The 16305-nt window shown below is 42.9% G+C and overlaps 1 protein-coding gene across 5 annotated transcripts in view; it reads right to left on the bottom strand.

The window, feature by feature from the left end:
- Window positions 1–16305, bottom strand: part of DTNBP1 (dystrobrevin binding protein 1) — a 103733-nt gene that overhangs the window by 49275 nt on the left and 38153 nt on the right. For all 5 annotated transcript variants that reach the window (XR_011144093.1, XM_068961142.1, XM_068961146.1 and 2 more), the window contains one exon: window positions 1545–1567. Coding sequence is in view for 4 of the 5 variants with exons in the window: in XM_068961142.1 (XP_068817243.1) it covers window positions 1545–1567 (23 nt within the window). In the remaining variant the exon portion in view is untranslated. The remainder of the gene's footprint in view (window positions 1–1544; window positions 1568–16305) is intronic.

Raw genomic sequence — 16305 nt, 5'->3', positions numbered from 1 at the left:
TTATTTTAAACCAGTGATGAAAAATAATGTACATGAGTGTGGTTCACAAATTGATTAAGAATAATGATAACCATGATAATACATGAGATCATAATCATTTAACACGGACCTCAACAAACTGGTGAACTAAATAATTCACTATAACTGCAGCCAAACAGAAACCCAGCCAAGTCAAGATGGTTTAATAACAGATGTAGCAGGAATAAGCCTTTATACCTTTTATCTCAAGTATTAGTTGTTTTCTCTAAACATCCAAACAGATCACAGAGATAAACAATTCAACTGTAAATAATGTTCTGGAAAATCTTTAACCAGTAACTCAAAAAGTCAATACTAGTTTATAAATGAAACATAATAAACAACAATTCAGAGTCTTCTCAGTTACTGAAATTCTCTGAGAATAGAAATTTCACTACTCAACCTCTAAAGCGTAATTGAAAAGTGGCAAGCTGGAAGGGCTTTGAGCTTCTGAAAGTCTGTGGTTTTCCCTATTTTTTATGAGTGTTTCCAAGAGTCAGCAAGACCAAGAATTATTTCTCACACTCGCAAAAGTCCCCTAAAATTAAAAAGCAATGCTAGGCACTTTTAGTATCTCAGAATATAGCTCAGCAAAGCTTACGATTTTACAGATAAGCTTGAAAAAGGTAGGAGCCGATTATACAGAGTGAAGTAAGCCAGAAAGAAAAACACCAATACAGTATACTAACACATATATATGGAATCTAGAAAGATGGCAATGACGACCCTGTATGCAAGACAGGAAAAAAGACACAGCTGTGTATAACGGACTTTTGGACTCAGAGGGAGAGGGAGAGGGTGGGATGATTTTGGAGAATGGCATTCTATCATGTATACTATCATGTAAGAATTGAATCGCCAGTCCATGTCTGACGCAGGATACAGCATGCTTGGGGTTGGTGCATGGGGATGACCCACTGAGATGTTATGGGGAGGGAGGTGGGAGGGGGGTTCATGTTTGGGAACACATGTAAGAATTAAAGATTTTAAAATTAAAAAAAAATAAATAAATAAAAATGCATCAAAAAAAATAAAAGACAAGACAGTAGGTTGCAAATGGATAAAAAAAAAAAAAAAAAAGAGACTTATCCAAAGTTACAAGACAGTGGCTGAGCAGGACCAGCACTGAAAACCTTGCAGGCGGTTCAGGGGACTCTGGGTTGCCTGCAGGCCACCTCTATCACCATCACCTCTCCGTGAGGCCCAGACTCTCTCTATGCAACAGAAACCAGAATCTTCTCCAACTACGATTCTCAACAACCTCTAAGTCCGCATTATGTCATCCTAACATACTATTTATGATGCCATTAGCAGAAACTCTCACTTGGTACATGTGTTACAGCTGATATCAAAACCACCGTGATTAAATAAATTGACAAAAACAGTATTAAGCAAACTTGCATTTTCTGATGTAAACTGATTTAAAGAAAACGGAATGCATTCTTTCATTATCATCATCAAGAGAAAACATCTGACATCAATTAACTCTCATCTACTTTAAAGTGAAGAATTAAACACAAAATTACCTTTGAAGGTTTCAAGTTCCTTCCTGTAGGAAAAACGAAAAAAACATACATTTATTAATCTACTCCCAATGGAAACTGCTCTTAGATTATAATAAAATATTAAGTACTTTAATTGCTGAGAGTGGTATTTCTGGATGTTCACATGGAGTCCATTACTCTTTGAAATTACCAATACAGTTAGCCTAAAGCTACTATTCTCAGTTTTTCTGCTATTACTCTACTAATGGTTCAAAAAAGTTCTACCAAAAGTTAAACTATTAAAACACAGAAACACTTAAACAAAACAAAAAAAACAGAGCATTTTAATGCCAGCCATGAACCATCTAATATATTTAACTACCAGTTTATAAAAGCAACTTACTTTTCCTTTCATGGATAAATAAAAGATTTTTAAAAAATCTTTAATTAAAAATCATTCAAAAGAGGAGCAGTTATTTCCTTTTCTAAATGAAAGGGGAAATCATATATCAAAGGGTTGAAGTCCACAGACCATCCTGTCAAAAAAGGGCCAAGCCTCCAGGAAACACTCTGGTGTGTGATTTCGTGTCACTTAGGAATGCTGAAACACAAAGTCTCCTAGGGAGACGTACAGCCAAGGAAAATAGATGAACAGTCGTAAAACATTTTTGACAAAGAAGTCAAAAGCAAGTTTTTTTCAGGTTTTCCTTAATAATTTTATGATTATATTTTTCTCACTATCAGTACTAATTAAAAGTAATTTTGAGGAGGCAAATTTATTTGTAAAGGCTTATCCCACTTAAAACATGAGATGTTTGTCTTTTATTTGCAAAATCTAGAGCTATTCTGGATTCTCAAATCAGAATTCCTCATTGCTAATTACAATACCACTCATGTTCCAAAACAGTTGACTACCATGAACAGCTGGCCAGGAAGGACTGGCAAGCTGCCCACTGAAAAGCCAGTGTTCTTGAAACAGCCAAGTGGAGGTTCTTAAATCACGTGGTCGTATCACTTTTTTTTTTCCCTAAAAATACTAACTCATGATAACATTACTCCAGCGCCAGAGTTCATTAACTAAGGGAAAAAAAAGTTACTTTCAATCCTGTCTTTAATAAAGGTGCAATCATCTCCCTTTGGCCAATAGCCCAGCTTCATTCTTAAAAGATTAGGTAGAAAGTAAACCTGCCTGAAACCTATTTTACATTCCAGTACTTTGGCCACCTCATGAGAAGAGTTGACTCATTGGAAAAGACTCTGATGCTGGGAGGGATTGGGGGCAGGAGGAGAAGGGGATGACCAAGGATGAGATGGCTGGATGGCATCACGAACTTGATGGACGTGAGTCTGAGTGAACTCCGGGAGATGGTGATGGACAGGGAGGCCTGGCGTGCTGCGATTCATGGGGTTGCCAAGAGTCAGACACGACTGAGCGACTGAACTGAACTGAATGAGATGAAGATGCCTGGAGAAGGAAGTGGCAACCCACTGCAATATTCTTGCCTGGGAAACCCCATAGACAGAGGAGTTTGGTGGGCTACAGTTCATGGGGTCGCAAAAGAGTCGGACGTGACTTAGCAACTGAACAACAACAAATGGGATGAATGCTGAAAAGGCCGAAGAGAAAGGCAGCACGTGCCGAAGACAGCATCCTGAGGGGGCTCCTTCACGTATCCCTCCAGATGCCCTCGTGTGAGCCACTCCCCATGGCCACCAAGGGGTGGACAGGATGACAGAACACCTGGCTCAGTATTCTTTTTTTGTAAATATTTATTTGCCTGTGCCAATCTTAATTGCAGCATGGGAACGCTTAGAAGTGGCCTGTGGAATCTAGTTCCCTGACCAGGGATCGAACCTGGGCTCCCTGCATTAAGAATGCTGAGGCTTAGCCACTGGACCACCAGGGAAGTCCCTCAGTTCAGTATTCTGAACACTAATTCTCTTTTCTCTGATTACAGTCTTCAGAGAGCCTCTGCTTTCCTTCTTTTGGAACACGAAGCAGTGAAATTTCAAAAAGGCACCTCCTGTTTTAAAAAAAGGTGAAACTGGGAAGAATGATTTCACAGACACTGCTCTTCCCTACTGCTACCCCAAATAACAATCATGGAGCCAAGAATCCAGTGTCTGTGTTAGTAATGAGTCAGTGAAGTGAGTTGCTCAGTCGCGTCCGACTCTTTGTGACCCCATGGACTACACAGTCCATGGACTTCTTCAGGCCAGAATACTGGAGTGGGTAGCCTTTCCCTTCGCCAGGGTATCTTTGCAACCCAGGGATCGAACCCAGGTCTCCCTCATTGCAGGCAGATTCTTTACCAGCTGAGCCACAAGGGAAGCCCAGTAATGAGTCACTGCCTGATTAAGAGCTTTCATTGGAGTTACTGTGCCCACCTTCCAACCTGCTGGCTGCCTCATCAAAACAATGGGAAGTTGCTACAAGAAAAGAGTAAAGGTGAGCAGGGTGCCTCTTTCTAGGCCCTTATTTACAGAATATCCTGACCCATGGCAATTCGAGAAACTTCCAAGTGACTTTCTTTTAGAAAGTAAGAGAGTCCTGTACCCAATTCCTTAATCAAGAAGACAGTGGAGGTTGGGGTCGTACAGGTGACTGTGGTTTAAGGTAAAGATCACTATGACGAAAGAATTTTATAAGTTTAAAGACTGATAAAGAAAAGCAAGAAGTGTTGTAATTTTTAGGGCAGACTCTATAATGCCAGAGGCAACAGCATCCAGCAATACAGAAGGTATAAGAGAAAGGAGGGAAGGCAGTCAGGGTCAAAGTGAAGGTGTGGAAGCTGAATGGTGCAGGTTATCTTCAGGAAAGAGCAAGCCCATCAGGACTGCAGGCTGAATGAAGAGAAAGTAGTGGGAGACGAGGTCGAAGAGGCAGAGGCTTCTGAGTGCCAGGCTGAAAGGATCTGCTTTTATTTTTAGCAGGAGAATATCACGAGCAAAGCCATGCTTCAGGAAGAATGTTCTAGCTGTGACGGATAGACGTACTGACAGCGGGGAGAATGAAGCAGGGAGCACTCAAGAAATGGCTAGAGGAGTTTGAAGAAGATCTAACTAGTGCCTGGAAAGAGCAAGTGCAGTGGCACCAGCAACAAAGCATGTTCAGTCATATTCAGCTCCTTTGCGACCCCATGGACTGCAGCCCACCAGGCTCCTCGGTCCATGGGATTCTCCACGCAAGAATACTGGAGTGGGTCGCCATTTCCTCCTCCAGGGCAATGAAGGGAGGGGGTCCAATTTGAAAACGCTGGGGAGAAGAGTCAACAGACCATGGCAGTTGACCCATGGGGAGAAGTATATATAACCATGAGGGTTCCTGTCTGCATCACTGGAAGCAAAGGGAATTCATCAGCAGAAAACAGGAAGAGGAACAGATTTTGGAGGGCAGTGTGTGAGTTCCATTTGGAACATAACGAAATAATCTGGGAGGTTGGAACCTAAGGCTGGCGATGTTGAGCCATGACTCCCAACCCCTGTAACCCACTCAAGGACTTAGCTCCCCCACTTTCCACTCAGTCCTGAACCCACTCCAGCTTGGCTTCCAGACCCCAGCTCTGCAAAGCGAGACCACCGACAACCACCCTGCTGCCAAAGGCGATGTTCACTCTCACTTTTCATCCGAATCCCTCAGCAGCAATTGACTCCACTGGCGATTTCTTGAGAGCATTTTCTCGAGTTTTCCTCCTCCTCTCCCAGTTCCTTCTGCTACTTCCCCGCCCCTTCCAGACCACAAGACGCCAGAGCTCTGCCAGTTTAATCCTGGCCCCCTTCTTTACTTACTTGCTCTCACAAGGCAATTCATCCAACTCCATGCCCTTAAATGCCATCCACAGGCTCTCGATTTGTACTTCCTGTCTTTATTTCTTCTTGGAGCTCTACACTCATATGCAACTGCCCATCTGAGAGTACTGCTCGGAAGTGAAGCAGGCGTCCCAGCAACACTTGCAAAACAGCCTGTTCTTCCCAGTCTCCCTCACCTCCACTCAGGCCGTCACCACTCCTTAAGCGTTGGTTGATCCATCTCCCTCCTTCGCCACATCCAATCCATCACTACAACCTGTTAACTCTATCTCAAAACATGTCCCGAATCCATCCATTTCCGTCCATCACTACTGCTGTCATGATGATAAATGTCACGCCTTGGATAAATACTCATTTTCTTATACTGAATGTAACCTCTGAGTTTGATCACTCACTCAACAACAACAAAAAAATGTATTGTGCCTTAGACACTAGCAATAATGTTAGGAATAATGCTAGGGTTGAGTTATATACGCTCCACAACCTCAAGGAAACTTAGTGAGGGATACAGAAGTAAAGCAACAGTCAGAAATTGGTGTCATAGATTAGCACTCTGCTAAAGCCAGCCAGGCTGAGGATTCTCTAGGAATACAGAGGAGGGGGTGACTCACACATCAAGGACCAAGAGGAAAGGCTTCCTGGAGAAGCCAGGACTGAACTGAGTCTTGAGGGAAAGTGTAAGCGAGGACAGGTAACACTGATGAGAACACCGCAGATACTTTCCTCTTGACCATTAATGTCACCTTCTCGGCTCACCAAGTGAAAAGGCACAGGTGAGCAGGAGTTTTAAGTTCTGGTCACTCTCCAAACTCTATCAGAAATGGTTAATGGTAATAACCAATATAAAACAGTATCCAAGTTAGTCTTTTCCATGAAGACATCCATCACACCCACATGGCCGTCTCCTCTTATCTCACCTCCTACGGGACTCACGTCCATCAGTGCTATAACACCTCCTACACTGCCTTGTAACACCATGATTTCCATACAGGTGTCATCCCTATGGGGCTTCCCAGGTGGCACTAGTGGTAAAGAACCCACTGCCAATGCAGGAAACGTTAAGAGATGCAGGTTCGATCCCTGGGGCGGGAAGATCCCCTGGAGGAGGGCATGGCAACCCACTCCAGTATTCTTGCCTGGAGAATCCCATGGACAGAGGAGCCTGGCAGGTTATAGACCATAGGGTCGCCAAGAGTCAGACACAACGGAAGTGACTCAGCACACACGCCATCTCTGCAATCACACTGCCGAAATCCTGCAGTGCAAAGGTGATGTGTCATCTGCCCTGACCACACGTGTGCACAGGGTCACACATGACACATACTCAGCAGGCCAGGTTACCAAGAACTCTGGCTGCAGAAGGACTAAACAAACCTGCTTCTTAAAAGAAGCCCTTATTCTAACTAGGGAGGATTTTACTCTTTATCAAAAAATAAAAGCTTGGCCATGCAGTAATTCATCTGATACGATAACAACTTGTTTGCCTTTTGCAATTTCAAAACTCTGAGTCTCTTTGTTTCCAAAGTTTAATACTATTTTCAGAAGATCAATTAAGTAGGAAGAATTGAAATACCTCCTTTTAGGTTTTTACCATATTTTAAATTTTACTCAGTTCAGCAAATCCTATCACAAAATTTAGCATGACAAACCCTGAAACTAAAACATTCAACAAATAACACTAGACTCAAAAATCTAATAATATTTCCAAAGGGTGAAGCTGCTATTTTATCATTTTATCCACAGGGGTTATGAGGGCAGAATAAAAACAAACAAAAAAAAGCATCATATTAACAAATAAATCCATGGAATGTTGCAAGAAGTATATTAAATCCGTGCATGTATAGAAGTCAACTAAATCAGACCCACAGATGCACACTTAACAGATTGGAGCCCTGGATAAATGTCTCCATAAACACAATCATCTCAGAGATGGAAAGATACTTCCTTTAAACACTAAACTGCTTCCCCAGGACAAACCCATGTTAAAAACCTAACACAATGATTCTAGATGGCAAAATACCATTCAAAATGTAAGGTGCAAGATCAACTCTTTTTTTCCACATCTGAAAATATTTAGGGGCATTTTTTTTTAATTGACCAGCAATACTTTTTGCATTAAACACAGTAGAAGAGTGTCCCTTTGTTATGACTGATGGCTAGGAAAGATCTTAAAGATTTCTCTCCTGAAAGACCAGCTACTATCCACTCTTATCTAATCTTTTGTAATCTTTTAAGCATTCTGCAGTCCTAAAGATGTATACCCTTCCTGGCTTGGTGAGTTTGTGGCTGAGAAGTTGGATAAAGTTCTTGGGCTTCCCTTGTCACTCAGATGGTAAAGAATCCGCCCACAATGCAGGAGATCTGGGTTCGATCCCTGGGTTGGGAAGATCGCCGGAGAAGGGAAAGGCTACCCACTCAAGTATTCTGGCCTGGAGAATTCCATGGACTGTACAGTCCATGGGGTCACAAAGAGTTGGACATGACTGAGAGACTTTTACGCTCAAGAGCAAGAAGAGCTGGCCCACGTGCTTGAGGTAATTTTCTCAAAACTTTTAGAAGCCCTGTTGTCATTTGCTCCTTACACAGATCCTGCGGAGGGGGTATGTTACAGAATAAGACATCTTTATTACGCAGAATGAGAGGAAGCAATAACCAATAACAGAACCCAAGAGAATAACCGAACTACAGCATCTACAATGGCAGTAGAGAAGAAAACTTAGGATGCCAGTGCTAGAGACAGCTTCAAGAGGCCAGGAAAATAAGGACTGATTTGTCAATGGGCATAGTTACCTAAAGAGTTAAGAAGAGAAATACAGGTTAAATATTTAAAGTGCATCATGGATTTGATCTCCATAGAAGTCTTAATATGACACAACCTGTAGACCATCTTTCTCTGGCAACCTCAGTTGAACTTTGGTGTGTCATGCATCTTGTCCATTCACAAACAACCTGTTAGAATGATCGACTTTGTTGACTACTAGGTATTTTTGTAGTTCTAGAAACATTCTTGCTGGGATATGGTTAATTTATTTGGAAACAGCTTGATCTCTTTGATGCTTGCTTTTATGATTAGTTAAGCAGGTCTGGAACAGGGCTCAGTCAAGGGCTAACTGTTGAAGGAAACTTTCCCGAGGAATTTCCCCAGGAATTCTCAGTCTCTGGCTGATGGGCACTGCTAACTAATCCTACTGGGTGCTGGTCCCCTCCTCCTGCTCCTCCCTGGGTCGTTTGCTCATGTGAATGACTGGTCCCCTGCTGAACTTTCCGGGGAGCCCTCTGCAGATTCTCAGTATTCCTGCTCTCTGGTTCTGAGCCCTGTAAACTCCAGCAGTCTTGGGATTCCAGACACTCAGCTCCACTCTTCAACTCAGAGGGTCTGCCAGACTCTACCTGGTTTTCCTTCCTGCACGCAGCCTGGAAACTTCTGGCAGAATGCTGGAGCCACCACAGGGCTTGTCTCCTACTGATCAAGGATCACTTCTCCTCTCTGCCCAATGTAAAGTGTCCCAATGAGTGTTATTTCACTTATTGTGTCTGATTTTTGGCTGGGTCAGGGGGAGAGTCAGTCTGGTTCCATGTTCTTCCACCTGGGGAGGACCCTTTACATAAAAGCACTGCCTGAGGGGACATTCTGCTCATCTATTTCCCATTCAGCACCCAAACCACCCTCCACACAGAACCTCAGGGGCTAGTTAGTTACTGCCTTCCTGCCCGTCTCCACCAGACCTCCTCTTCTGGTTCCAGAGTCACCTGCACCTTGGAGAATGCCACTGGTTCCTCCTTGTCCTATTCTCAGCAAAGCCAGGCCTGTGGCAAGTCTGCCCAGCACAATCCTCTCAACTCTCTGAAATGGAAGAACAGGCATACCCATGATCGTGACCTGTCCAGTGGACAGTCATTTCTTGACGCTCAGGAGTTTGGTGGGTTATTCTCTAGAATTTAAGCTGGTCAAATACTACTAAAGACATGCCATTAACATCTCAAATCTATCATTCTTTGCCTTAAAGATTTTTCTAAACTTAGTCTGCATAATTTCAGATGTGCAGGTGACACCACCCATATGGCAGAAAGCAAAGAGGAACTAAAGAGCCTCTTTTCTAAACTTAGTCTACATAACCTCAGATATGCAGATGACACCACCATTATGGCAGAAAGTGAAGAGGAACTAAAGAGCCTCTTGAAAAAAATAAAATAAAAAAATAAATAAAGAGCCTCTTGAGGAAAGTGAAAGAGGAAAGTGAAAAAGCTGGCTTAAAACTCAACATTCAAAAAACTAAGATCATGGCATCCAGTCCCATCACTTCATGGCAAATAGATGGGGAAACAATGGAAACAGTGACAGACTTTATTTTCTTGGGCTCCAAAATCTCTGCAGATGATGACTGCAGCCATGAAATTAAAAGACACTTGTTCCTTGGAAGACAAGCTGACTAACCTATACAGCGTTTTAAAAAGCAGAGACATTACTTTGCTGACAATAGTCCAGCTAGTCAAAGCTATGGTTTTCTCAATAGTCATGTATGAATGTGAGAGCTCGATCATATTGAGCGCTGAAGAACTGATGCATTTAAACTGTGGTGTTAGAGAAGACTCTTGAGAGTTCCTTGGACTGAGGAGATCAAACCAGTCAATCCTAAAGGAAATAAACCCTGAATATTCATTGAAAGGACTGATGCTGAAGCTTCCATACTTTGGCCATTTGATGCCAAGAACCAACTCATCGGAAAAAACCCTGGTGCTGGGGAAGATTGAAAGCAAGAGGAGAAGGGAATGACAGAAGATGAGAAGGTTGGATAGCATCACCAACTCAATGGACATGAGTTTGAGCAAGCTCCAGATGATGGTGAAGGACAGGGAAGCCTGGTGTGCTGCAGTCCATGGGGTTGCAAAGAGTCAGACAGGACTGAGGGACTAAAAAACAACAGCAACAAAACTTAGTCTACAGTCCACATCAACACAAAGAAGAGCACAGTTCCTTAGCTTTAGCTGTAATACATAAAGGAAAAGGAACAATGACTTTTTCAGAATATGCCTGGACGCTAAATCATATCAACTGAAGCCATGCCCCCCACTCACAAGAGACAGTTTATAAGGGATGACAATTAAGTTTCAAAGCCTAAATGAATTAGTGAAAAATGCTTCTAGAGTTCAGTATGCCCCACAGCAGATTTTAAGTCCAATGGAAGGCTGTGTTAAAATTATGAGTCATTTATAATTAAGCTAACTTACTAAAATCACACTGTTCTTTAAGATGCAGCTATTTTCAGAGAAATTCTGACGGTATGCTACAAACTGAAGGGGGAAACAAAGATCTAGAACTCTGGAAGTAAAAAGTATTTTAATTAGATCACTAGCTTATGTATGATTTTAATGTAATTATTATGAAAGAATCTCAACAACCATTCTAAGGAATATTATGGTGGTACTGAAAAGATCACAGACTTAGGGAGGTCTGAATTCTACCTTTCCATTTAGCGCCTCTTCTTCACTCTCCTAACCTTACCTGCTGCCACTCTGCAGGGGAGGGTGTCCACTCCATCCCCGTGTGCTTGCCTCCTTACTCAGGCCTCAGTCCTCATGTGTCCTCCAGTAAGGGCCCTCCCTCCCTACCACTGTCACATAACCCTGCTTTATTTTCTTCGATACAATTGTCTGAAATTATCCTTTTTAAAAAATCATGTGCACATTTACCGTCTATTTCTCTCTACATCCGTGACTACAAATGCAAATGTTACTTGCTCAGTCACGTCCAACTCTTCGCGACTCCATGGACTGTAGCTCACTAGGCTCCTCTGTCCACAGAATTCTCTAGGCAAGAATACTAGAGTGGGTAGCCATTCTCTTCTCCAGGAGATCGAACCCAGGTCTCCTGCATTACAGGCAGATTCTTTACCATCTGAGCCACCTGGGAAGTCAAATGCAAGCTGACCTCCACATCTCAAGTCCATTTCTGTCACTGCTAGCTTAGACAAACCCATGGAAATGGTCTTATGTTCTTTATTTTGGCTCATATAGTCAATATTAATGCTTCTTACTTGATGAAAAATATATTTCCTATTGGTTATGAAAACCTACACAAGGCATCCAGCAGTTACACTTGTAATGGCCAACTCGTCTTTTGAACCATCTGATGACCCAACTACTACTGGTACCAGTACTTGTCTCTCCCTACAGCCATGGTTTATCCACTCTCTGATGTTTTACTACTGATCAAGGCGGTGTCTATTCCTGCCCATAAAAGCAATCAGTCATACTAATATCACTTTATATGCAGAAGAGTTATTACAAAAGCTATTTATGGGTATTTTCCCCCCACAACTATACAGTCACTTATATGTCATGTTCATTAGACAATCAGCTAAAGTAGGATATCCTCCTTCCATGCATAAACACTTAGGGCAATGCAGGCAAGTGCTCAGCCATGTCCAACACCATGGACTGTAGCCCCCCAGGCTCCTCTGTCCATGGGATTCTCCAGGTGAGAACACCGGAATGGGTAGCCATTTCCTTCTCCAGGGGATCTTCCTAACCCAGGATTGAACCCACACTTTCTGCTGTGTCTCATGCACTGTGGGCAGATTCTTTACCACTGAGCCACCAGGGAAGTCCACTTAGGGTAAACCACCTATTAAAATGTTTTTCAAGGGTGGATGCACCCCAGGAGGGTTCTAAAGCTCTTTCCCTCTGCCCACACTGAGAATCTGCCATGTAACCCTCATAACTGTTGGGATGGGTCACGTTCCTCCTTTCACAGGGGGTGGGAATTTATCCTCTGTGCCGAGAATGCTTATCAAATACATGATGAAATATCATATATCCACTCTTAACTACAGATGCACTAACACCTGGGATGGATTCTGTTTGTTCCAATGCAACAGTCAGAAACAGACCTGGCCCTAACCTTGGCCCTTAGGCAGTTACATGAGTTCCTGTACTAATAATTCACCCTCTGTCCCAACTCCCATGGCTGCTGCGCGCCCAGTCCCAGTCCCTGATGGGAGCGGGATGAAACAGTGCACTATGGACATGACCAGCGCTGGAGGTGAAGGGGACCTTACCTTTCCGTCCCCTGCTCTCTCCAGCCTCATCGAGTTGTCCGATCCAGATTTTCTGGGAAGCTATGTAGTGGGCGAACACTGTAATGCCCTCACATCATATAGCCAACCCTTGTATTATATGTTATCTCCTCCAGAGCCAGAAAAGAAAAATCACTAGTTTAGTTTGTAGGGCTGCTTGTTAAAGAGGAAAGAGGTTTATTTCAAAGAGACTCTTCCCTTGTGGACCACAGATGTTTAATTTGGGGTTTTGGAAAATTTTTTCAATGGTATACTATAGGATACCAACTCACAGAATTTTAATATACATTACACACAGACTGGTTCTGTAAGCAAGTAAATTGTGAAGTGGTGAGTCAAACCTATTTCTCTATCATAAGAATTCTCAGAACCCTTAATACACTAACATGTACTACGTGTAATACATTACTATATGTACATGTACTACAAAGTTAAATGAGGCAAATTCAGGGTAAAGTGTTTCTGGAACTTATTTGATCATGGACTTTTATCAGAGATTATCTTTTCAGTCCTCTGTTTCTGCAAAATACATCAGGAAGTGCTGCAGCTAACAAAACACAAAAAAATTATGTTTATCAAAATAGTACATGTATATTCCTTAAGTCAAATAGTACCCACAAGGATTCATGATGAAGCAGATTAGTGCCTCACTCAGTGCTCCCCATCTTTCTGTCCCTTTTTTTTTTTTAACCACATCAGGCAGCATGCAAGGTCTTAGTTCCCAGCTGCTGCTGCTGCTAAGTCGCTTCAGTCGTGTCTGACTCTGTGCGACCCCAGAGACGGCAGCCCACCAGGCTCCCCCGTCCCTGGGATTCTCTAGGCAAGAACACTGGAGTGGGTTGCCACTTCCTTCTCCAATGCATGAAAGTGAAAAGTGAAAGTGAAGTCGCTCAGTCGTGTCAGACTCTTAATGACCCCATGGACTGCAGCCTACCAGGCTCCTCTGTCCATGGGATTTTCCAGGCAAGAGTACTAGAGTGGGGTGCCACTGCCTTCTCTGTTAGTTCCCAGACCAGGGATCAAGCTCATGCCCCCTGCACTGGAAGAGCAGACTCTTAACCACTGGACTATAAGGGAAGTCCCTGTCCTGCTTTTTTGAAAGCAGCTACAGTCAGTTCTTCCAGTATTTACCTTCATTTTTTCTAAATAACATGTCAACACTGATATTTATTCATTTTTTCCCATTTTAAATACTGCTTACTGATTTCCTGCTGTGGAAGCTGAGGACTAGCTTCCTTAAACCCCTTCCATCCCTCCACACAAACACGCCTCCACTGCATCTTCCCAATAACCTACAATTCTGGCTTGAATCCATATGCCACATTTAATTATTATCAGAATATATATATATATATAATCTATAACTGAGCCATGTATTATTTCTTTTCTTGTAAAACTGCATTTTCTTAGTGTTAATAGTCACCTTATTTGCTTAGTTTTTTAGAAAACATTCCTATCACTAATACATAATAAACCTCTCCAATCAGAGCTTATAAACCCAGCTCAACATGCTCAAGCACACTAGACAGTCTCCCCTGGAAAACACTGCTCCTGGAATCCTCTGGGGGCTCTTCCTGCTTCAGTCTGGGCTGCTCTCCAGACCTGCTGAAGCTTTTCTTCACCATCATCCTAGGAATTCTGTTTCTCTCCTGAACTGGACAGATGTGCTAAGAGCAGCTCGTCTCTCTTCCACACTCTGTCTTCCTTCTTACTGGTTTATTCCCTCATTTGTAGAGCATATCTTCCAGCCACTTCCTGATAAAGTCTGCACATGAGCTAAACTGGAGCCCTTGTATGCCTGGAAGTTACTATTTCTTCACACTGGGTGAAACTTTGGCTAAGTAAACAAAGTGAAAGGGAAAGTTGCTCAGTCATATCCAGCTCCTTGCAATCTCCTTGCAGAATTCTCCAGGCCAGAATACTGGAGTGGGTAGCCGTTCCCTTTTCCAGAGGATCTTCCCAACCCAGGAATCAAACCCAGGTCTCTCCCCTTGCAAGCGGATTCTTTACCTGCTGAGCCACAAGGGAAGCCCAAGAATACTGGAGTGGGTAGCCTATCCCTTCTCTAGCATATCTTCCTGATCCAGGAATTGAACCAGGGTAAGTAAATATACAGTAAAAATCATTTTCTACTTACAGGGTTGCTGCTGAAAAGTTGCAGTTCCTTAGGACCTTTATGAAGGCTTTGGTGATTTTTCACTCTGACTGTAGTGAAATATACAAAAGTACATACTGAAGATGGCTCTCTTCCTACTCATTATGTCCTTGGTGGACCCTTTCCAACTCAGTCATATCCTTCAGTTCTGAACAATTTTCTTGTATTACTTCTTTAGTGAATTTGTCTCCTCTTTTTCTCTTCCCTTTCTTTCTCAAGCTCCTAGTATAAAGGACTTAAAAATTAACTCTCTAATTTTCTAAGCATTCTCAGCTTTTCTGTCTTTTTGTTCTCGCATGTAAAGGTTTAACATTATCTTTTGTTCTTTTAAAACAACTTTATTTTTAAATTATTCTTGACTGTACTGGGTCTTCGTGGTGGGGTGCAGGTTTTCTCTAGTTGTCGCGAGAAGGGGACCATGCGGGCTTCTCACCGGGGCGGCTCAGGCTCTAGGCTTCAGCAGTGGGACTCCCCAGTTCTGGAGTGCAGGCTCAGCAGTTGTGATGCGGGCTTAGTTGCTCCATGGCACGTGGAATCTTCCAGTACCAGGGATTGAACCCGTGTCCCCTCCATTGACAGGTGGATTCTTTTCCATTGTACCACCAGGGGAGTCCTAACATCGTCTTTTAATGCTTCCCTTAAAGCCTTCTACTTCTGCAATCATGTATTTGATGCCCAAGAGCTTTCTTGTTCTCTAATTATCCCTTCTCTAGAGCATCCTCTTTGTGCCTCATAAATGCAAAATGGTAAGATACACCTGAGGTTATTAATTAGTTTTTGTTCTTAAGTTTTCTTCTGCTCCCATCATAGTGTCTCATTCCTCTGTGGGTCTTTAAAAATAATTACTATTTTTAATTTATTTTGGCCCTGTTCATCTTGGAACCTTTCTTCAATTTGGTATTACTCCTTAGCTGTGCATTCATACTCAAGAGTGAGGCACCACCAGGCTGATGAGAAGCACGTAGAGAGAGGTGGGGCCCATCATCAGGGGCACTAGGGTGCAGACCCAACTGTTTCATCAGAGACTCCCCAGTGTCCATCCCTGCAGCTCCTTTCTCACAGGCTGGTCAGCTTCTCAGATGACCTCTCCAATTCTCTGCCCAGGGGAGACAAGTTTGACTGCCAGGGTTCTGGGAGGCATCAGAAAGAAGCCTAACGAACGATGTAATCTTTTAAGAAGTCTTTCAAATGCTAGTCAAGAAAAGTTTTACAACAGGATAGAGGAAAGTGAATGGCTTGCCCAAGAGCACAGAATCAGTAGCAGATGGAGCCAGGACTGGGGTCTTCTGACTATCAACAGTGCTCTTTCTATGACACCACCCCAGACCTAAAATGATATGTTAGTCTAACACATGTTAGACTTGCCCAGTACACTCTGGCTTTTACTTAAATTACAGATGAGGCTGTTCTCCAAACACTTACTTTTCATTTTGCAACATATAAACTATAATGTACTAATATATCTACTATATCTAAGTCACTGGGTGAGAGTGAAGAACGACAAGTAAAATTTCAGTGTTCCAAATCTTATTCCCCATCTCCAGCTCTGGTTCGCCCAGTGAAAACAGTGGCCACGATAACCGCTGTGGCAGGGCACACAGCGCGTCTGGTAAGGGCCGCCTCACAGACTCCTCACCATCATCCAGGAGGCAGGGACACTGTTATCATCACTGTGAGCTACACAAGTTGAGGCTAAGAGATTTGATAACTTCCTGAAGGTCTCACAGACAGTAAGTGACAAAGCTGAGCCCCTCTCCACAGC

This window comes from Capricornis sumatraensis, chromosome 22 (genome assembly GCF_032405125.1).
Source record: "Capricornis sumatraensis isolate serow.1 chromosome 22, serow.2, whole genome shotgun sequence".
Classification (NCBI taxonomy): Eukaryota; Metazoa; Chordata; class Mammalia; order Artiodactyla; family Bovidae; genus Capricornis; species Capricornis sumatraensis.
This window is presented reverse-complemented; position numbering and strand designations above follow the sequence as displayed.